At 51.7% G+C, this 23,170-nt stretch overlaps 1 protein-coding gene across 4 annotated transcripts; it reads right to left on the reverse strand.

The window, feature by feature from the left end:
- Window positions 1–601: 601 nt before the first annotated feature.
- On the reverse strand, window positions 602–23,159 carry OCRL (OCRL inositol polyphosphate-5-phosphatase; the record flags this gene model as incomplete). 4 transcript variants are annotated; one of them, XM_080553778.1, is made up of 23 exons in its annotated part: window positions 602–2,075; window positions 2,165–2,276; window positions 3,098–3,225; window positions 3,648–3,732; window positions 3,912–4,031; window positions 6,258–6,281; window positions 10,614–10,849; window positions 11,345–11,510; window positions 11,790–11,900; window positions 12,836–12,971; window positions 13,956–14,065; window positions 15,157–15,268; window positions 16,765–16,952; window positions 17,094–17,210; window positions 18,971–19,085; window positions 19,522–19,623; window positions 20,245–20,406; window positions 20,509–20,629; window positions 21,060–21,152; window positions 21,229–21,336; window positions 22,001–22,039; window positions 22,433–22,512; window positions 22,816–23,159. In XM_080553778.1, the coding sequence occupies 23 exons, from the start codon at window positions 23,142–23,144 to the stop codon at window positions 1,951–1,953; spliced, it is 2,919 nt and encodes a 972-aa protein (XP_080409904.1). In that variant the 3' UTR covers window positions 602–1,950. The 4 variants fall into 4 exon arrangements, with proteins under 4 accessions (XP_080409904.1, XP_080409906.1, XP_080409905.1 ...); XM_080553780.1 differs by having other exon boundaries at window positions 21,229–21,339; window positions 22,816–23,144; XM_080553779.1 differs by lacking the exon at window positions 6,258–6,281 and having other exon boundaries at window positions 21,229–21,339.
- Window positions 23,160–23,170: the final 11 nt, after the last annotated feature.

Consider the following 23,170-nt stretch of genomic DNA (forward strand, 5'->3'; position numbering starts at 1 on the left):
TCCAAGGAGCGCCATGGCCATGGCCAAGCCTTGAGGATGCACGGGCCCAGCCCTCAGCCCGTCCCACGGGAGCCGCAGGGCTTCGCGCCCTCTCCGGCATTTCCGCCGGCAGTGGCAGGAATGCAGCGGCCACGGGAACAATGCCGGCACCTTGCACCGGTCCCCTCCGTGACGAGGCCGGGAGCAGCTGCCTGGGCACAGCCCTGCACTCAAGGAGCAGGCAGGAAGCAGATGGAGATGACACTGGTGGCCGTTTCCTGCGGCAGGATGCGGCCGGCTTTCTCCGCTGCTGCTCCAGATGCCGAGCCAGCGGGGCTGGAGGGCCCCGTGCCGCACTCTGGCACCGGGACCCCGCTGCGCCCCCCTCCCCAGCACATGGGGGGCCCCTACTGAGAATTGTGTGCCGCCGAGGCACTCAGGGACGCTCAGCCGCCCGGCCCTCGTGCCCAGCTCTGCCCGTTCCCCCTGGGGGTTCCCCCCCCCCCCAGCACAGCCCCGGAGCCGCAGCCCTGCGTCACTCCCGGGATGCTGCAGCCCCGCAGCCACTGCTACGTGAGGGCCAGCAGGCTCGGCCTGAGCCCTAAGCCCACGAAACCACTGCTTGCACAACTGAGGTTTATTTGGAACAGATGGATTCCCAATAAATTATGTAATTTAAAAATTAAAAAAAAAAAAAAGAAATTATAATAATAAGAGCCACAACGTCCGGGAGCCCCCAGCTGCTCAGCCAGGGCACGGGGAACACGGGGCAGCACAAGATGCGGCCAGGTACGTGGGTCTGGGGCTGAACACGGGCACCGTCCCCGCGTACCCTGGCTGAGGCTTGGCAGCTCCCCCCCGCAGCCCCGCAGGCAGGGCTCTGCTTAGTGTTTCAGCAGGGACAGGTCCCCCCTTGCACCCACCTCTCCCTTCCTGAGGGCTTCCCCTCCCCAGCTGCACACCCCCCAGCGCTTCGGGCCCCCGGCACGCTGCTCCCAAGGGACCTGGGGCTCGTTCCCCATCCCCCCCGAGGGATGGATGGAGGGCACTCGATGCTGCCTGCGCCCTCAGACCCGGTCCTGCAGCAGGGATGGGGGGGGGGCAGGAGCCGTGTCCTGCTCCATGCCATGCACAGGGACTGCCCTGGATAAACCACACCTGGATAAACCTTCCCCTCACAGCCCTGCTCGATCCGGGCTCCTCTACGTCAGCCACCAGTCCCCGCACCCCAGAGGGCAGCCAGGGCACAGGGGGAGAGGGCAGAGCGAGGCGCTGGTGCCAGAAACCCAGGGGCCAGAGCAGGGGGATGGGGATGCCAAAACCTTACCCCGGGAGGGAAGGAGAGGAAACTGCGCCGCCAGAGGGAAGGGGCCACGTGTCCAGATAACCCTTGCGGCGCTGCCAGCGTCCTGCTTTCGTAGCTCAGGGACCGCGTATCAGGGTTAACCCGGGCTGCTGCAGGGCAAAGGGTGACACCTGCCCAACGCCAGCCTGGGAGAGCACGGGGCTCTCACCAGCGCGACCAGTGCCCACCAGCACACAGGGATGCAGCCTGCAGGCTGAGCGGCAGCCAGCTGAGCCACGGCCCTCCAGAAGCACCAGCAGCCTCCACCCTTCCCTGCGATGACTCCAGGGAGACGGGGGTGAAAAGGGGAGAGAAGCGTGGGTCGGGGAACTGGTGACATGGCTAAGGGACAAGTGGGCCGCCGGCACCACGTCTGGGTACCAGCAGATCCACCCAGCTCCAGGGGAGAAAGCAGGAGGGTCCTGTCATGGATGGCAGTGCAATGAGCACGCAGGTCCTCTGCGGCGTGGGGTACAGCAGTGGGAAAGAGGAGAACGCTTCCCTTCCAACTGTAAACACGGCACTTGGAGTAGCTTGGAGCCTTCTGCCCTTCAGGAGCCGCCGGAGGCCCGGCCTGGGCACGAGGCCGGCAGCACGGGGCCCCAGCTTTGGCACGCGGGCAGGAGTCACTCCTCGTCCCCGGCAAGCAAGAAGCCATAGAGGAAGTTGATGGCACGCTGGCGGTCCTGCTGGGTCTGCTTTGCCATCAGGTTGGGTGGAGGCCGCAGGAGGAGGCTGGTGAACAAGGTGGCTGCAGAGGCAGAGTTAGTTACAGGCCTCGAGAGGCGCCAGGGAGGGGTCGCATTTCAGGGAGAAGGCAGAGAGGCGCCTCGGTCTTACCGATCATGGTGGCACTGACGTTGTTGTCTTCCGAGTATTTGAGCAGCTCTCGGAGGAACGACATTAGGTACCGAAACACGCTGCGATGGCAACGAGGCAGCTGAGAAACCACCTGCGAAGAAAACAGGGATGGGAACGCTCCCAGCACGTGCCCATCGCTCCGGCCTGGCCGAGGTGTGCCACCCTGCAGTGCGGCTGGGCAGCCTTCCCCCTCTGCTGCCTCGAGGCTGCTGCACGACCACCAGGCACCACTGACAGTCCCAGGAAGAGAGCAGCAAGCCACCTGCTGTAGCCTGCTGCTGGTGACAGCACCACTGGGCTTCAGCTCCTGCTGACACCACCTCTAGGAGAACTGTCACCAGGTAAAAACTGACGCTGCCCTGGGGCTGCTTCCCTCTCGTCTTCCAGCTGGATCCAGCTGCACAGCAGCAGCACGAGGACCGGGACAAGAGGTTTCCCGAGGCCAGCTCTGAAAACATTCCTAGCTTCTTCCTCTGCCCAAGGACACGCTTGGCCTTGCTTGCTGCTCCGCCAGCTATTTTTAAGAGCCAGTTTGTTGCCGTCCTTAGAGAAAGCACAGGAACTGCAGCACTGAGCAGGTGCTCAAACCCTCGAGACTGGTGAAGGCGCTCTCGCTCCCTGGGGCTACTATTCCCAAGGTGCTCAGGGTGACACCACCCACGCCTGGGGGCTCTTTGGAAGCCACCAGCTCTCCTGGGACCGCTGGAGGAGCCGCAGTGCCAGCCCTTGGGCAAGAAGAGAGCACTGCCGGAGCACCCAAGCCACTCTTTGCTCACCGCAAAGAGCCTCTCCCAAAGCTCCTGCCAGCCCACGGGCAGGCAGCAAGCCCTGGGCCCACGCCAGAGCTGACAGCAGCGGGGAAAGCTCCCCCGAGCCTGCCGCGAGCGGATGGAGGCAGAGGCAGCGCCGTACCTGTCGGCAGAGCCGGCTGTCGTGCGACCAGTCGAGGCAGCGCTGATACATCTCGTAGCAGATCACCGGCTCTGGCAGAGCCTCCAGGAAGATGAGGAGCGCTTCAGCCACAGAGTGGTTACTGCCCGCTGGGCCAGAGGGAGTCAAGGGGCACGCGGAGCAGACTGACCCCCCCGCCCCTCCTCCTTCCCATTTGCTTTGCTGCTGCTTCCCCCCTGCAGGTCCTGCCGGTTCTCTGCCTAACTGCTTCCCGACACCACAGCCCCTCTCCTCTGCTCTCCCCCACCCACACAAAATGCTGGTACATCCACCCTGCGCTGCTTTTGCCCTCCTCCGAGCCCCACCATCAGTTCCTGCCCTTGGCACAGCCTTGCAGAAGCTTCCCTAAGGCTGAGTTAATCGGCGCGTGTTCAGCTCTGGAGGGACAGAAGGGAGCCAGCCCCCAAGCAGGGGCCCTTCCAGAAGTCAGACAAGCGCTCCTCAGAGAGCGATCTCACAGCAGAGCTGAGATTCAATGGGTTCCTGGGAATGCCAGGCACAGCAAGGATACGGATTGTCTCGGGGATACTGGTGTCCAGGCAGTCGATGATCTGCTGCAGCTCCTCTTGCATGCCTGGAGTCTGGAACAGGTCCTCCTGCCAAAGACAGCGGTGTCAGCACAGGGACAGGAACAGTCACACCTTCCTCACAGATGCTGGGGCACACAGGGACAGCAGGGTGGAAGCTGGAACCCCAGCCAGTGCCTCAAGCAGAGGGGAAAAGCCCTGCCTTACCCCGCTGGAGCTGATCTCCAGGCGGAGGTCCCATCCCTCACCTGGTGGCAAGCGTGCTTAAACAAGTGGTCCACCAAGAGCCAGATCTCCTTCGGCACCTGCAGCGGCATCTCGCTTGCATCCTCACTGTTCAGGATGCTCATCTGCAGCACGGATTTCTCCTGGTGGCAAAGAGAACATCAAGTTTCAGGGAAAGCTCGGTCCCTCTGGAAGGGTCTGGAGAAGGGAAGCAGCAGCAGCACCCAGGACGTGCCTGGCCCTGCTTCGGCAGGTCCCTGCCCCACAGAACCACCTGCCTGCTCCACCTCTGAACAGCAGATGACAGGCTGAGGCACAGCTCAGGGGAGCTCACTCCAAAAAAACCAGCTCCCAGGACAGGTCCCCGGCTGTCCACGATGACCTGTCCGTGTTACAACTCCCACCCTCCCCAGAGCGTAATGAGTCTTGCTGCTGCACTGGCTTCCACGGTTCAGTTTAAGCCCAGCCACTGCTCTGCTCTGACTGCACAGTCAAGGACATGTCTTTACCGACTCCTGTGTGCTCTGGTGGTGCGTGACCGAAGCAATTCAGTTTTCTGAAGTTTGTTTCCTGATTTTCCTAAGGAGAGGTGTCCGCTGAAAACAGAACACCCTGACACCATCGTCACGTTTCCATGCTTGCTCACGGGAGGCAGCTGACTACCTCAACTGCTTAGAAATCCCCCCCACACCAACCTTTAACGGGATCAAAGTTTTCTTGCTTGATTTTATCCTCGCTTTATGATCGCTCGTGTTCCTGTGTGCTCCCAAAGAAACACCACGCACAGCTCTCCCGAAGCACGCACAGCAGAGCCACGCAGAAGAGACCGGCACAAGCAGGAACGCAACCAAAGGACACCAGCGGAGAGGAGCACCACAAGCCTAACACAAAGCGCTTCATTTTTGCTGGCAGCTTCCATGACAACTGTGATCTCTGTCCCTCTGCAGCGCACACAGCCGCCCACAGCCAGCCAGGGCTGCGTTTGGGTTCCCCCGATCGGTTCCCCCGATCCCTACCGACACGGGCACTGGCCACGCAGCACAGGACAGGCTTGCCCCACGCATCACCGAGTTTTACCCAGCAAGCAGACACCGGGTCCTGGCTGCACACCCGCCTCACCCATCCAGGCACACAGGGAAGGCCGGAAAGCAGAGCGTTAAGCAAGCGAGTTACTCACAGCTTCCCTCTAAGAGCTAAGGCGGGAGCTGTGGGCGCTCTCGGAGAGCAGAAGACTCTTCGACAAAAAATCTCCGCTCCAGGCCATGCGGCGCTGGAGCCGAAGCCCAGAGCAGCACTCCTCGGCCGGGCTGCCCTCGGTGGGACTCGGAGAGCCGCGGAGCCCCCCGGCAGGAGGCAGGAGCCGTCCCCGGCGGCTGGAGCAGCGGCAGCAGCGCCGGGCTGTCCCTGCGCATCGCGCGGGCACCGAGCGCCCTCTCCTGCCGCGCGCGGGGAAGGGAAGCAGCGCCGGGGAGGGAAGATGCGCTGCGGAAGGATGCTCCCAGGGGCCAGCATCAAACTCCTCCCTCCCCCGCTGCTAGGAAGGAGCCTGGGGGCTTCGTCTGGTTCAAGCCCCTCTCGGAGACAGGACACCCCCCCCCTCCCCTCCTACCCTGACAGCCTGGAGAGGGGGAAGTCGCCCAGCCCAGGAAGGCTGCGCAGTCAGCTCGCATCGGCTACCAGGTGTTTGAGCTGGCGCAGGACGAGCAGGAACAGCGCTGCCATGCGCACAGCAGCGTCTCCACCTCCCACCTGCCCTTGGAATTACAGATTTGTCTCGTTTGGGCCCCAGCGCAGAGCACAAAGTAAAGCAGCAACCCCGCTCTGGCATCGGTGGCTATCGGTGCCGGCGGCGCAAGCGCTGCTGCTCGAGGAAGCTGAGGAACACCTGCCTCCTACACGAGACCCTCCCGAGGTCTCCGTGAGGGCATGCCAGGATGGAAAGAGCAAAAGATTTCTGTTTTCCGACTCAGCATTCTCCTTGCATCTGAAAAGGCTGCTCTGGTGAACCTCACCTCACCTGCACGGTTACAGTTAATTCGGGTATGTCACAGGTTGCCAGTCTTTTCTGGAAGTATTTGTCACTACTGCCTGGATCAGGACAGTATTTTTTTTTTTTCCCCCATAGCAAATTTTGTGAGCTTTAAGCAGCTCAGTTGGGCTGGCCCCATCTTGGCTACGGGGTCACTTTGCGCTCCTAAATGTTCTCATCTATTCTGGGCCCACAGCTGCGCTAAGAGGCTTTGCTGGAACAGGCACTCCCTCTGGACCCACCTCCCCTTCCCTCTTCAGCAGAAAGCAAGGGAAAAAACTCTCATTCTTTACAAACAAGTCATCGAGATGCAGACTTCCCCAGCAATTGCTTGCATTACCTTTTCTAAGAAGCTGTCTTCTCCCTGAGAGCATTGGGAAAGAGAGAAGAGGAAAAAGTATCGTTAAGAGAGAGAATGATCCCAGATTAAGCAGAAACCTACTTTGCATTATGAGAACCCACCAAATGCCAGTTCCTTCGTACATTTTGCTGACATGGCCAAAGTTAAACCTGTGGTAGGAGATTTGCCTGCCAGTTAGCAAAAATCCTGCTCACATGATGCACAACCTTGTCAAGATTTCTGTGAACTCCTCGAAGCAGCCGTGCAGCAGCACTGTTCACAACTGAGCAAACAGCTGGACCACAGGCAGATGAGAGAGATCTGACAGGAAGAAGTTCCCCTTCTTGAATCCTCCTGGCCAGAAATACGTGTTCCTGTATTGTTTCTGCCATCTTCCCCTGTGACCGGGCCAGAGATAAAACATTCACCAAGCTAAATCTGTAGTGCTGAGTGCGTGGCAGCTGTGGAGCTAGCAGGCCCCCTAAGCAGCTTTGTGTAGAGTCAGGGAAATGAGTGTTTGTGCTCAAAACCCAAGGCTGCTTGTCTGTCTCAACCTAATAGCATTAACACTGCGACGAGGAGCACGCCAAGGCCCCCTCCAGGCTGTGTCCAATCCCTCAGACGATGCTGAAACGCAGCGTCCGCTCACCAGCGCAGTGCTGGCTGGCAACTTAAGACGCCGTTTAGTGGAGTCCACAGGAGGAAACACAAGCAGGTTGCCCAAGCTGAGTTTTGCCAGAACGACCTCTCAGGGTGGGAGCAACCAAAGTGCAGTCAAGGGCTGGGCTGGACAGACAGCTGCAGCAGCCATGACACAGGGCGTGCTTAGCGGGGAGCAGCATCTCAGGCTCTCCTCCTGCTTCTGCAGTGTCTGCTTCCTTTGGAGACTTGCTGTGTTTTAACGCAACCAGAATAGACCAGCTTGCTCCAAATAGGAGCTAGCACAGGTTCTTCTTCCAAGGCACCAGAGGAGGGACTGCAGTCACAGGTTTGGGACACCAGAGAGCCACGCTGCACAGAAGAGAGGCTCGTTCGGTAACTGGGTGAGCCACCTACCTGACTGCCTGTCCTGCTGTTCACCTCTCTTCCTGTAGTGTTCAGCATATTGAGCTCTGTGAGACAACGTGCTCCTAAGAAAGATTTTTCAAGATGCTTTTTGAAGCCCACAGGAGGATCCCAAGAAAAAAAAATAGGATGAGACGCTAACACTGAAATCCCAAAGACAGGATGCTCAAGTGCTACCAGCTTCTCCCGGGAGAACTCAGAGAGCCATTTCCAAACAAGCTCACACCTACACGTTGCTATCCTGCATCAGACTGCCCTCAGACACTTCCTGACCTGCATTCTCCAAATCTCCCTCTGCTGAAGACAAGGCATACCATCTTGCCAGGCCAAGAAAAATGCTTGGTGCAGTGAATGATAAACTCTAACACTAAGCAAGTGCAGGAGAAAGAATGGTTCTTAACACACACACACACTTCTTTGCACAGTCAACACATTTGCTAAATACATGTAAACCAGACCTAAATGCCTCTGGGCTGCACAGAACAGTCACCATTCTCCCTTGTAGAAAGTGCTCAGTTCTTCCTGTCTCCAAGAATTTCTCAACTCACAGGTATGATCAAAGACAACAGACCTAAAATAGCTCTAATGTGACAGTAGCTTTATAATCTTAAGTGACTAAATTTTGCTTTAGGCTGTTATACTTGTATTCCTTGAGCTTGCTTAACATCTTCCAATTGAAGTACTGCAGTCAGTGACCTCACTCGCAGAAGAGACTGTTTCTTTACTGCAAATGCTGGGACAGAGTGCCTTCATGTCTTGCTCTTCTCTGATTGTTTTGCTTCCTGTGCTTCTCTTCACTGAATAACAGAAGAAGGAAACAGAGGTAAAGGAAGCAGAAGAGGCCCCAGAGTACAGTTACTCAGAAAAGCAACGGTGCATATCCAGGAGGGCAGAAGCTAAGAGTCTAGGCCCAAGTTCCTATCCATCAAGCAAAAAGTCAGTGCTGAGCACTTGGAAGGAAAAGCCACCAGGACTACTGAAATGCTCCAGACCAAGTTTGACACATTTCAAAAAAAGAAGAATGATTATCAACCAAATCCTGAAAAGCATGAGGAGCTTGAGGCCTGCATTAGCTGCTTGAATTGAGGAGGCAAACACTGTATCTTGCCATCTGGATTCTGCTTAACCTAATCTTGTGATTACAAAAATCAGAAATCTAGCATAAAAAAAGCACAAAGGCCTTTCTGCATGTTGGGCCAGTGAGAAAAGTGGATGCTTACTACAAAAGGTGGGAACCGGAGGAGGGAGAAAGGGTGGGGCAGCTGCTAAAGGGAAGAGAAAGGAGTTTAAGCCAGCAGGAGAAGGCCCTGACAAATCTACAACTGTGAAAAAGCAGCAGCTCACTGGGCAAAAACAACAACAACAAACCACACACAGAAGGACAAGAATCTAAGATATGAGAAGAGACGAAAGGATGTCACAGAGACTGAAAGGACTGTGCTAATCCACCAGGTCAACAGAAATCGAGCTGCACCCTCAGCAAGTTTGCAGATGACACCAAGCTGAGGGGTGCAGTTGATACACCAGAAGGAAGGGATGCCATGCAAAGGGACCTGGACAAGCCTGAGAATTGGGCCCATGTGAACCGAATGAGGTTCAACAACGAGACAAAGCGCAAGGTGCTGCACCTGGGCCGGGCCAATCCCAGACAGGAGCACAGACTGGGAGAAGAACTCACTGAGAGCAGCCCTGCAGAGAAGGACTTGGGGGTTCTGGTGGATGAAAAGCTCGACATGAGCCAGCGGTGTGTGCTTGCAGCCCAGAAGGCCAACTGCATCCCCGGCTGCATCACCAGAGGAAGGGCCAGCAGGTGGAGGGGGGTGATTGTGCCCCTCTGCTCTGCTCTTGTGAGGCCCCACCTGGAGTGCTGCGTTCAGGTCTGGGGACCCCAGCACAAGAAAGATGTGGGGCTGTTAGAGCAGGTCCTGAGGAGGGCCCTCAGGATGATGGGGCTGGAGCACCTCTCCTATAGAGAAAGGCTGAGAGAGCTGGGGCTGTTCAGCCTGCAGAAAGGAAGGCTCTGGGGAGACCTCATTGCGGCTTTTCAGTATTTAAAGGTCAGTTATAAAAAAGATGAGGAGCAACTCTTGGCTCAATCAGGTAATGACAGGACAAGGGGGAATGGTTTTAAACTAAAAGAGGGGGGATTTAGATTACAGGTTAGGAGGAAATTCTTCACTCAGAGGGTGGTGAGGCACTGGAACAGGTTGCCAAGAGAAGTTGTGGATGCCCCATCCCTGGAAGTGTTCAAAAGCGGGTTGGATGAAGTCCTGGGCAACCTGATCTGGTGTGTGGCATCCCTGCCCACGGCAGAGTGGTTGGAACTGGGTGATCTCTAAGTTGCCCTCCAACCCAGGCCATTCTATCATTCTACGAAATGAAAGGGCCTTCCTGGCTGAACAAGAATGAATAAGCAGACTAAAACTCAACAACTGCTAAACCATTCTGAAGCAAGGCCAGGGAAGGCCACCAGAAAAGAGGAATGAAAGCAGGCTGAAGCAAGAGTCAATGCCCCTCAAAATGGGGCTTAACCTCCAAAACAGCCATGAGATACCAAAAGGACAAAAGATGACTAGGGCACAGTCACACCACCTCATAGGCATACAAGGTTTCAGAAGGATGAATGCTGATGCTAGGGGCTCGTGACACTTGTAGAGATGAACAGTTATCTCTGTGTTGCAGAAGAGCTTGCTCACTGTGGTGTGACAGGAACTGGCCTGAGAGGCTGCAAGGCTGGCCATTTGCTGAGCTGTAGTCATCAGTACACTTAACAGCAACAAATTCCTTTCTTCGGTCCTGCTTCTGTCTCTTCCTTCCCTTGAGCAATGTGAATACCACAGCTGTCCAGAAGGAAAAGGATCCTGTAGCACTTCACATGGCCGAAGCAGCCTAGGCATCTCAGAGGAGATCATTTCAGTCACACTGCTTAAGGCACATCAGAGCCACTCAGCTGAGCACACCAGCAACAGCAGGGCAGTGATGCAAACGAAGATGCTGGAATCATTGTTTTGTCTCACCACCACGTAATATTTAGGACTTAGTCAAGGAAATCACAGACAAAGTACAAGCTACCGAAAGCTCTCGGTGGTGGAGGGGAAAATCACAAAAGACCACCTCAAGCTCTGGAAGAAGTAAATCAGCTTAGAGCCAGCATAGCTGATCCATATGGAAGGCATTACTCCAGCTTTTAGGAGTAAACAGAAGGAACATGCTCTCTCCCTAGGGGAACTGCAGGGCAAACCTGACATGCCCATTCACAGCAGCTTGTGCTCCAGAAATGCTGCTACTTACCAGGTCAATAAGTTTGGTGACTGGAACTTCTCGGATGGGTTGTCTCATCCGGCACAAAGCCTCTAGGGAGGTGCCAAAGCAGCTGGGCAGGTAGCTCCCACTGATGGTGAGGAAATAGTCCTTCCCTCGGTCCAAGTGAAGGACAAGAATATCCTCAATTTTATCCTCGCCCGAGTTCAAAAGGGTTACGGAGTCCTTACTGACGTACACATCCAGGGAGATGTCCACACTCTCATCTGCAACAGGCAGGAGCTGTCATGAACACACAGACACTCTCCTCAAGGGGTAACAAAGACGTATATGGCCAACCTCTTTTCAGAGGTTTGTGGGGACAGGACAAGGGGCAATGGCCACAAGATGGAGCACAGGAAGTTCTGCCCCAACATGCAAAAGAACTTCACGGCGAGGGTGAGGGAGCACTGGGACAGGCTGCCCAGGGAGGTTGTGGGGTCTCCTTCTCTGGAGATATTCAAGGCCCGTCTGGACGCCTACCTGGGCAGCCTGCTCTAGGGAACCTGCTTTGGCAGGGGGGTTGGACCCGATGATCTTTCAAGGTCCCTCCCAACCCCTACAGTTCTGTGATTCTGTACTACAGGGACAAAGGCCACAAAACTGAGAAGACAGGCAGACAAAGATGATGGCAGAAAGGGTGAGACCCAGGAAAGAGGGGAGGGACTGATGAGAAGTGGCAGCCTATACCAATACACTGGAGAAACAGTGGCAAAACTCACTTGGCTCCAAGTAACCTTCACAAGGCTCAGCCCGAAGCCACGGCTTACAGTACTGTCTATCGTTGAGCTTTGGGATGAAGGAGAAGTGACAGGTGACCTGCCCGTTGTTGGTTATCTGGAACTTCTGCTTCTGCAGCTGACGGAACTTTACATTCTCAAACTCAAACTGCAGAGAGGAGAAAAACAGAAATCATGTTAGCAGCCAGGACAGGACACACAAGATAGCCACACAGACTCCACAGTGGCAACCCACAACCGGAAAGTGCCTACGTAATACAGAACTTCTAGCAGAATACCTCTCAAGAAGCCAACGTAAGATATCCCTTTTAATCCGATTCCTGATCATAAGATAACAGATAAAGTCCAAATTTCCTACAATTAATTCCCAACACTTCCAAAACTGCTGTGTTTGGGAAGTGGATAGTGATTCAGATTTCATCCTCACTTCTCTCCTGCTTAGCTCCAGCGAAGGAAGAAAGTCATTCTCCATTCTGTCCATCATACGAACGATATCTTCAAACACCTTTCGATACCTCTGGTCATCCACAACCTTTACCTGTGAAAGATCAGAAAACACTCAGCAAAGTTTCTGACCGGCCTTACGAGAACTCCCGTGATCATGAGTTGACTGCAGAAGTGACGGGTTTCTCTAAGTAGTTGCTGTGTGTACCTGAGGCTCAGAGAATTTGCATATGTGGGTGCACCTCCAAGCTGCATAGGCAACTTAATGCAGATTTTATCCCAAGAGATGTGTTACTGGGGTGTTTCTGGTCAAGGGGTCACACTACTGGGAGATTACTGGGGGTGATCTCTGTGGGACAGCACTGGCATCTTGCAGCATTCCTCACCATTCTCCAGGAGAACAAAAGTTCTCCTTTAAGGAGACTTGAGCAGCCCAGAAAGCGGCAAGTAGCCAAAACGGACATGGACCACCCCCACTCAGTAAGCTAGGAAACCCAAATCTGTTGCCAGCCAGTCACCATCAAACAAAACCAGATGTAAACCAGTGACACACTCTCCTAACACAACATTGCAACAGCAGGCACAAGTGATTACGGTTTTCTGCTCTCTCTCTTTGGGGAGGACAGAAAACAGTAGCTCACTCATTCTAGTGCTACGTACCATGGGGTATACCCCAGAAGCTATGCAGCACCATTAAAGTAGTCAATGGGATTGCCTTCCTATTTACTGCATCACCACATCTGCTAGGGTAAGTGGCAGCAAACACCTGCACTGCTTTGGCATAACACTGTCCCAGCACTACGGCCAGGCCGCACTGCACACGAAGACTGCAACCGCTGAGTCGTTCGATGAGCAGAGGCTGGCACAGCTGCCAAATTGCAGCACACCTACCAAGTGGACACACCTTATTTTTTATTTACTCTGTCCTCTTGCAACAGCATTCACAGACGTGCCTTGACTACACAATCACCTCCCCAAGGAATGCATGGCAATATTGTGGTCCTGCCCTTGCATATAAAAACAAGTTACCCCGATGTGGAAAAGCGCGCTGACTGGCTTGTGGTCACTAGTCTTCAGGTCCATATGACTGCGATAGCAGAGCTGATTTATGTTCCCACCCCTCCAAAGGATTCGGTCACACCATGCTGGCACACGACACTTTCCACTACAAGGAAACACAAGTTACCACAGGAATCCAACAGCTCTAGTATGGATATAAGCTCTTTCTCTTCCTGGCCATGCAGCTCCCTCCACCCCTATCATCAACGAGCAAATCAGCAGTGATGGAGTGAACTCCCATGCTCCCCTCAACTGGAATACGATGGAATTTACTCTGCTCTCTTCCCTTTCCCTCTACAGCAGCTAGAACTCCCGTCCCTTCCAGGATCAGGAATCAGAATGACCACAAACAGGTCTGTTTCCACAGTCCGAGCCCACGTGTAGTGTGACCCAAACTGCGCTAGTTTCTTTTGCTGCCAGGCCTTTCTGCACATTACAGCTTGATCCATCACCCAACGTTTCCACTACAGAAAGTCTACTCAGCTATTACAATTACGTTATGAAATCTGAATCCTGGGTTATCCTTCTCCAGATTAACTACTGTGCTCATTCACAAACATGGGCAGAGTAAAATCTAATTGCTATATGGCTTGAAACTGCTTCTTGGGAGTTTCTCCATTTAGAGCAAGCTTCTGCAGAAGCATAAACGTCTGTGGGAGGCACCTAGCAGAGAGTGGCAAGCAGGAAGAACTGCTGCTATCCCAAGGTAGCCACCCCTGTGGGTGTGCAAGTCAGGGGCCAGGATGACTCACAGAGCACGTTCCTTTCTCTCTTCAACCCCTTTTATACTGTTTTTCTCTGGAAGCAGTAAAAACCCCTCCAGTGCAGGGTCACCTGTGAGTTCACTCTTTACCCGCACTCATGTATCGGAACCATCAACAACTGAGGTTAAAACATGTGCCTCCTCAACATACACAGGATCTGCTTATTCCAGAAAGTAGGGGAAACGAAGGAGTACAAATTTGTCTGTATACCCCAGCTATCACCGTAACACTGAGAGGTATTTCTACCTTTAGGAAGCAGGAAATGACGTTTTACAACAAAAATATTTTATGTTATAGGTCAACATGTACATTGGCAGCAGATTTACCTGGAATCCCAGCGATCTGTTTTAGAATCATATTTGTATGTGGGGATGAACTTAATCTCTCCCTCAGTGAAATCTGCAAATGCTTTCTTATGAATACGCTGAATATTCAGCTAGAAGCAGAAAAAGATCATTTTAAAAACAAACTAAACAACGAAAAACCAAACCACCCCAAATGACCCACCCTCCCCAGCAGTGTCAGAGAGCAAATCTATAGGCTGAGCAATTGCAACTTGTCACCAAGGGATTCATCACAGATATCACACAAACCACCTCTCAGATCTTACACCTTTGACAAAGATAAAAATTCAACACATCAGTGGAGTGTTTTTCAAATAGACTGAATATAAACTGGCACAGCACTGCTTGCCATACCATACAGACAGCATATAACAAATTAAGGGAAATACTAATTGTTCCTCTTGTGCTAAATGCCTTCATTAGTTTTCAGGCTCAAGCAACACCATCATTAATATTTCACTGTCAATTGTTTAGAAAAAGCCTCCGGAAGTGTGCTCAGATGACAACCTGACACTGCCTTCCTTTTCTCTTCCACTCTGCTGCAAATTTTCCTCGTTTTCTATCTCCAAAAAATCTAAGCTACAGTTGTTTTCTGCCTGAAGCTCTGTAGTACGGCAGGCATGAGCTACAGAACAGAATCAATCAGATTTACTGTTAAATTGTGTGCCAGAAATGCTATTACACTGTTTTTGTTCATATTTCACAGGTAGAATCCGTCATCTTAAAGACAGATCTGGTGCTACCTTAGTTTCCAGTGTGTTGCAAAAAAACCACTGAGTGGTGAAGACTACAGCACAGAATTTAGGTCAAACTGTCTGAGCAGACGAGTACTGGTCTCCAAATCAATACCTTTTCCAGGACACTGATTACAACAGCTATTGTTGCAGTTACAAATTTCTATGTTCCAGCTTGTACTGAAGAGAGAAATCTTCCAGCGAGACGCAAAGACACTTCGATAGTAACTGCCTGCCTGAGTCATTCCGTTAACCCCAGTATTGTGTACAAGCTATTTTGGTCCAGAGAGCTGATGTCACCAAGACACTCAAGAGCTCTGTCTAGGTTCTAGCATCTACGTCTACAGACACTTATCGCAGAGCGCCTGCCAGATCCTCCCAAGTACAGGCACATCTCAAGCCACAATGGCCTCACAAGTATGGAGCAAACATAGGCGGGGTTCACTGACCTGGTCATATGTCAACAATTTCTGAAGCTCATTCTTACTGATAAGACTTTTCACCTCACTGGCATCAGGGATACAAAGCCTGTAGTTCAAGTCTCCTAGCCAGATGACAACACTGAAAACAAAGACAAACATGGAAAAGAAGAGCCAGAAGTTAGTATCGTAAGCTACGTGTGGAAGAAGGGGTGGCTAGGAGAACAGACGTTTGGTTGCTGGTGATTAAGACTGAGACACACGGAAGACAACAGGAGACATGAAGGACCAAGTCTGACAGCAGAAATTTCTAGTGGCATCTCCTCTGGAATCCCACGTGGGATTGAAGACTTGGTTTAATGGGAAATGCTTGTGTTTGCCTCTGTCTGAAAAAAGCCTCGAGAGCATCACCAGCTCTGTAACGAAACAGAACTTGCACGTCTCACGAAGGCTTCAAAACCTCCCAAGCTGCATAAAATCCACCCAGTACTCAGGCTCTTGTCTATAGAAGAGGGCAACGATAGAACTCGTTCCTGCTTGTTAATCAGTTAGGCAGGCTCATGTGCATGTATCTGCACGCTCGAACCTCGTGCGATACCATGGTTTTACCAGTTTCTCACTGCCTTTCTTTCAACCAGATCAGCACGCTACTTTATCAACTACCTAGCAAACACTGACTGATGCAGGATTTGCAAAAGCACAGATAGGACAAAAGCTCAAAGGGAGCCTATCTTATCTATCAGCCATATCTCATCAGCAACTGCTCTTATTCTGCCCCTCATTGGACTTCCAAACAGATCTACAGCCTTCCAGCTACCAGCAGCTAAAGAAACACTGGTAGTATTCTCTCTTTAATAAATAAAGGTTTCCTTCGAGGATTAAAATCTAAATGCTTCCAGTATCAAAGCTCTTCCTGTTTATAACCAAACCTCAAAAGTTCCATTAGTGGATTATCAAGGATAATCTAACGTTTGAAGTTTTTTCTTTATTTATCTACTCTATATTTTGAGTTTTTAATGGTTTAATTATTAACTGTAGAAGTATTAATTATTTGTATTAGGTTTAAGAAAACTTATTGTATGCTTTTTTGTATGCATGCTTGGGATTGATTTGGATTATTCAGTAGCACTGTCACTCCATAAAAAGATAATATAAATTGAATCAAGTGTTGCCTACATGCCATCTGATGCACTTGATGTACAGCAATTGTAAATACTCGTTACTCAAAAAAAGCCTAAAAAGCACAAACAATGCCCATTCTGCTATCCCTTTTCCTCCCATATTTATATTTTATTTCCCATCACACGAAAAACAAACAAAAAAACCCACTCAGCTTCCTCAAGCCCTGTAATGCTCAGTCACTGACTCAGGAATGCTGCTTGCTTGAAATGAGAAAATTATACGCAACGTGTGAGAAAAGGGCCGTTACAGACAGGTTGCCCGAGTCACCACGGTAAAAAGGTGACCAGCTAGCTCGACTGCAGGAGCTCTAGCACACAAGACACCTTGGCATTTTTAGTTATATTGTTAATTAAGCCAGAAAACTTATCTGTGGAAAATCTCTTGTTGCTGTGATTTTAACTTGATTTTTATTATCCAACACCACTTCAAGAAAGGCGGACAGTAAAAGAAACTTACTCGTGTTTCATGATGTTGAGCTGAGGTAGTGTATCATCAGGGGGTACAAAACTCATCCGAGCACAGATATCCTTATAATCCTGATTTCGGCGCTCAAAGTCCTCCACGTGAGCAGCTAAGTGGGAATTGACAACGCAGAAGGTCGTGTTGTGGAACACGAATCTCACCGCCACACCGCCCTTGTTGCCCTGGGGAGAGCAGGCATCAACAGTCGTTAGAGAAAAGGCACCAGGGAGAAGACGGGGACGGCACAGAGATGAGAACAAAACCAGACCGCGCCAGTTCTTGCATGGATAGACTGAAGCTAGAAACTGGCCTCAGTGACTCACCATCTTCCCCATGATTCCAGTGCCCACAGACTCTGTCATGATCTCTCTGACGTTACTCAGCTGATCCTTCCTAGCAAACACGAGCAGCATCATTCCAACCAGACGGACCATTTGCACCTGTAGAAATAAAAGAAACCCTGAGATCCCAGCAGGGCACTGCCTGCTCTGCCTCCTGTCTTCCTTCTCGGTATCTCTCAGTCCCTCATCGTGTTTTGTACTCAACCCCTGCTTGCAACAGCACCCAAAGGGCCTCCTGTCCCAAAGCTAGCTTCTGGAGGACAATCGATCAGCCTCCACTTGCCATCAGTTGTGCTGAGCTTACAACATTTCCCACTCTGGTGTTTCCCTACAAGCAGAGCTGTCTTGTGAGGTAACAGACACTTCACAGATGTGTAGCAGATCTTTTTGTGAAGTCCCAGCCTTTTACAAATTATGCGGTAACCAGCACGGCAATCACAGGAAGATCCCAAGAGAGCTAGTTAGGCATGTTGCAGAGAACTTCTTGTTGTGACAGTCACTGAGGGCTGCAGCTCCAGCTCCGGCTTGCTTACTCAGAACTACAACAGAAAAAGTGACATACCTTTGAGGGGAAAGGACAGAAAAGTTCTTATTTCCTGAGGTAAACGTGACTGACATGCGGAGTATCAAAAGGCAGTGTCTCTGAGTTGTACCAACTGTTTGCTTTTCAGAAAACACCTTTTCTCTAATGTAAACAGTCTCTTTCTGGAGTTAAGAGGTTCTTCTCTGCTGCAGGGCTCAACCCCCAGGTCTCAACACAGTGCTGACGTGCGCTGTCCCAGCAGGATTGCAGGTCTGCTGCTGGTTCTTTGACACACGTGATGAGGCCTAACCACCCCGAGCACTGCTTACACGCTCACTTGAGGCGTAAACATATTAAGATGTGCTGGGATTAAGTCTATGCAGTGAAGGAAGAAGATGAAACCATAGCATAAAACGGGAAGAGGCAGAGTACTCAGTACAGTCTGCAGGAATGACATTTACATGAAACCACAAGTCTTATCTATGGTTTCAGTCACTTCCCCCTGCCTGCGGCCATATCCTGTTCTCTCCCTTTTGCAAGGGTGGAAGAAGTTTGCCTAAAAACTCACGTAAAACAAAGGCACAGGAACATCAGCCTCTCTGCAGTTCATGCCATGACCCTTGGCTCCTTCACCATGAACTTCAGCTCAGCAAGGTGCTGGTTTCCTGCTTTTGGTTACCTGTAATGCATGCCAGTGAGCTCACCGCAAAACAAGCAGGACAGGGGCGTGACAATGAGTGCATTGGCCAACGAGGAAGGGGAAACCATATTTAGGCTGGTACCTACAGCAAAAAGGTTTGCTACAGCAGAGATGAAAAACAACGGCTTGCTCCAAAGCAACCAGAATAAAGACCAGGTGCCACAACTGAAGCAATTCCGCCCCAAGGCAGCAGCCTCTGGAATATTTCTCCTCATAAATTATTTCGTTCCTTCAGGGGGAAGCTATTCATTTAACTTACCAGCTCAAGACACACCTTGTTTCTAAAGCACAACAGTGAGAATAATACAAATAAAGAATTTGAACCCGCCACTATGATTTTATTGAGCATAGCACTTCCCTGTTACCTGCCTCTTATTTTATAGCTATTTTTACCCGCCTTTGTAAATTTCTGCTTCAAAATACAATGTTCTACTACAACAGTGGGACAGAAATAGATTCTCCAGATTTAATTCAGTGTATTTGATACACAGACTTGCAGACACATGTCAAATACGCATCCTTGATTTCTACAGTCTCTGCTCTTTGGGTCAGATGAGGAAAGGGAAAGACCATTTCTGTTTCCTCTCCAGCCATTCCAACCCTTTGACAAACCCCCATACACTGAACAGAACTCACTTTCTTATACTTAGCCTGAGGGTGCAGGGACTTCTCCACAGCAACCAGCCATTCTTGCTCCTTTGAAGAGTCAAAGTAGAAAAAAGCCTCCGTGCTGAGGTCCAGCTCCTGGAACCTAAAACCAAGTCAACTTAGCACATTCCACCTCTCCTACAGATTGCCCTCTTTCTACAGGAAGGTCCCATATGAAATGTCCAGGAATCTCTCTTCTTGGTAGAAAAGCTCCTCATTCTTTCTTGCTAAAGCAGCAGCAGAATTTCACCGCGGTGCCTTGGAGACCCGACTGCAATACACCCCAGAAACCCTCTCTCTGGGAGAAGTATTACTTTAAACTGAGGACAACCGGAGAGCACTGCGGGTACCTCAAGCAAAATCTATTTTGCTATGTCACACCTTAACTTGAAATGCTGCCTCAAACAAATAGCTCGCTCAGCTTTTTGGAACCCCTGAGAACACGACGGGAACTTCAGATAAATACAGCACGCCAGCATCCAAGCAAAAGCAACAAGAAATCCAGCACCGTAAGTAAATAGAAGGTTATCACTTCTCACCCGATGCAATACAAGTCCGGAGGCTCTGTGTCACATGCCAGCCAGGGCTCCAAGCTACTGTCTGGAGACTGCCCGTTCACGTTCCACGTTCCCACAAAAAATCTACAACACAAAAGCAGCTGAACTGTCAGAAAACCCAGTAACTAATGCAAAAGTTGGGTCCCTCCAGTGCACACAGCAACATTCAGGCTGGGAGCAGACAATACATGAGCTCTCTCATACCATATTTTCAGTTATCCTATAGCTTAGGATATTAGGATAACTGAAATATTTTCAGTTATCCTATAGCTGACTTTACCTGTACAGGGTAAAGTCAGCTATAGGATAACTGAAAATATTTCTAGGCTTGGCTCATCTTTAGTGATACCAATTCTACAGAAAGCTACAAAACTAAAGACATTTCACCGGGGCCAGCAAACATCTGTCTCTTTTAAAATCATGTTGTATGGGGTGATGCCAAGGCAGTGTGGTGGGACAGATCCATTTTTTGTCTTTCTGCTCAACTGCTTCAGTCTTACTTGGAGGTCCAGAGATCTGACACACATAGAGGAAATGATACCAAAGGAGAAGCTGTATTGCAAACATTTGTTTTCTTTTCAGTCTGCACCAACCCTCATTTAGCCACCCAAGTTGTCAGATTTCAAACCTGGGCTGGACTTGAGCTCACAGAAGAGATTATAAAGGTTTGTCTCTATCTATGTATGCTGTTGTTTAGTCTCTAACCTGAAGTTCTCAAGGTAGACATACTCCTTCTCTCTCCTGGCAAGCACATGTTTGATGAGGCCTTCTCTTTGTCCTGACTGGGTGTTGGGCAAAAATATTTTGCGCATAGTGTTGGTTACTTTTGGCTGGTCCCTTGATGTACCTTCTCTCTCTCGGTGAAATCTCGGAAGGAAGCAAGAGCAGAATTAAAACTGGTTCTGCTGTCTAGGAAAAAAAAAAAACAACAAACTCAAAAAAGGGGAAGATATTCACCATGGTACTTACTGCCTACTTGGAGGCACAGGAGGAGGTGGGGGATCCCGGCGAGATCCTGTTTGGTGGTTTTGCATGTTTCTTTTCTTCTCCAGGCTCATAGCATTGAAGTCATCCTCAAACCCCAAAGCTCCTATAAAGACAAAGCCAAGCACAATACCGTGAAAAACAATTTAATACAGCTCAGAACAAAAAGGAACGAATCTAACTCCATGGAATGTGAAAGAGCAAATGATAACAACAATGTACCAGCTCTGATGACACAGGGAAAAAGGTGCACAGGTGACACAGAGAAAGGGTATTAACCACAGAACAAGGCAGAACGGAGCTTAACACATGCAAACCAAGGCACTAGGCAGAAGACAGCACTGGAGAAGAAACAAATGGTCCAAGGCAACAAAATCCAAGGACCAGGAAGTTTCATTTTGCACAGGATAAGGTGAGGCCAGGAAACAGGGCAAAAGGCAGACGGCTGAGTGCAGCATCAGTCACAGCTCCCTGCCACTGAGGGCCCAGTCCTGTACATACCACAGAGCATGCAAAGGTGACAGTCACTTTAATACCTGAAGGAGAGGCCTGCAAAAGGCTTGGGAGGTTCTTCTCCACCTGATGCCAGCTGGTTGAGTCCTTATGGTCCGGAAGAGATTTTAACTGAGCTGGAAAAAGAATCGGCCCTATCAGAAACTGCTGGTGGTCTGAGGATTTCACAAGCACAGCCATAGCTCTGCTTACCTTCCTGTATGCTCTGCACCTCTGAAAGGAATTCCAAGCAACGCTCCTCATCAGGGATTTCAAAGAGCCGCTCAGCTGTCTTGTCCCCTTGTATCCGGATCTTGCAGCCTGCTTCAGGCACAAACAGACTCAGAGAGTCACAGCCACATCTGCTTCACAGATGTGATGCCCTCAGAGCAACCAGGCTTACTATATAGCCTCTGAGCTCTTCAGTGGCAGGCAATGTCCAGCTACTGTTTCTGATAGGAATTGGTACCTAAACTAGTTTCCCCGTGCATCAGAGATTACCCTGTTTGGGCTATAACCAGTCTTGTTTTCCTGTTTTTAGGAACGCTTCTCCCCACTGCTACCTCACAGAGAAGAACTCTAAAAGTAGTAAGAAAAACGTATTGAAATGGAAAGCAGAACAGGTGACGAGAGAGTGCGCCGTTGCATGCACGCTGATAAGGGCAGATGGTAACTGAGGCTCAAGAACAAGTCAAAGAAACAGAAGGGGAATGAGAATGGTTCTGAAAGCAGGAAAAATTTAAGAAGTTAAAGTTTAACCAATTGCCAGTCCTTCTATCTGGGCAGTTAAAACCATGACAACTGGAGGTCTATAAAAGCCAGACAACCCTAGAGGAAATACATCCCCTGCCTGCTCAAAAGCCAAACACAAAGCATGGAGAAGTACGAAACAGCAAGTAAAAGACGCATGTATCGGTGTCCAGCAGGCAGCCTGTTTCCTGAAAGGAGATTTAGCCACGCGACTGTCTATAGTTATAAAACTTACTGTTTGTAGCTATATCAATCAGCAGGGTTTCTTCTGCCTCTGGAAGAGAGGAGAAACAGCATCAAGAGAGCTCATGCTTAACGCTGCAGTAACTGAGCACTCAAAAAATCACATTGCCTGCGTCTAGCCACAAGCGTCCTAACAATTGAACAAAGGGCTTTCATTTACACCTCTGCTCTTAATAATGGCTCCTGCAGAAAGAACGGTCATATCTGGAAGGCCTGGACAGTCATTTTCCCCTGTCAAAGGGTCAGAGGGGAGACTGCTAATGACCAGAGTCCTCACACCTTTGGACGTTTTGTTCCACTTGGGTACAGCTCCTTTGTGAAAGGCCGGCCTAACCATGAACTTCAGAGCTTACACAGCAACAACGACGGGCAGAACTGCGCTGAATTACTGGGCAGCGGGATTCTGCCGCGGGGGGGTCAGTACCTTGCACGCACTTAAAGCGGCTGTTGATGGGGATGTAATCCGGGTCGGCGTTTTCCCTCTCCTGCGAGTGGATAACGATCCTGGAGACAGAGAGCGGCCTGCTGAGAGCGCAGAAGCGGCTCCCTCCCGGTGCACGGGCGGGCACCACCGGGAAGGCGAGAGGGAACGGCAGAGGGAAGGGGAGAGGGAAGTGGAAGGAGCTCGGCCCCGCGGGAGCAGCTCCAGCCCCAGCCCCAGCCCCCGCCCCCGCCCGCGCCGCCCCCCGGAGGGCCGCCCCCCGCCCCGTCCCACGCTCTCCCGGCCCGTCCCGGCCCCCACGGGCGCTGTCGGCGGGGCTGCCCCGGTGCTCCCCGCGGGGCCGGGCCCGGTCCCGCCGCACTCACCCGTAGCGGCCGCCCCGCTGCGCCAGGCTGAGCGCGCACGGCTCCCGCCGCCCCGCCCGCACCTCCGCCCCGGCCAGGCCCCGCACAGCCCCCGGCCCCCCCCGCCGCCCCCTCCCGGCCAGGCCCCGGCCCGCGGCGGGCGGCTCCATGGCGGCGCCCCCGTCTCCCGGCGACCCCGCGGCGGGCCCGCCCCCACCCGCAGCCCGCCCGCCCGCCGCACTGCCCCCTGGCGGCGGGAGGAGCGAGAGCGAGGCGCCGGGAGGGGCGGGGCTCCGGAAAGCCACGCCCACGAAGAGCGCCGATTGGCCGCGGCGGACGCTCATTTGCATGCGGCGCGGGGCAGGACGGGAAGGTT

The sequence above is a fragment of the Anser brachyrhynchus genome, assembly GCF_964034855.1.
Source record: "Anser brachyrhynchus genome assembly, chromosome: 13".
Lineage (NCBI taxonomy): Eukaryota > Metazoa > Chordata > Aves > Anseriformes > Anatidae > Anser > Anser brachyrhynchus.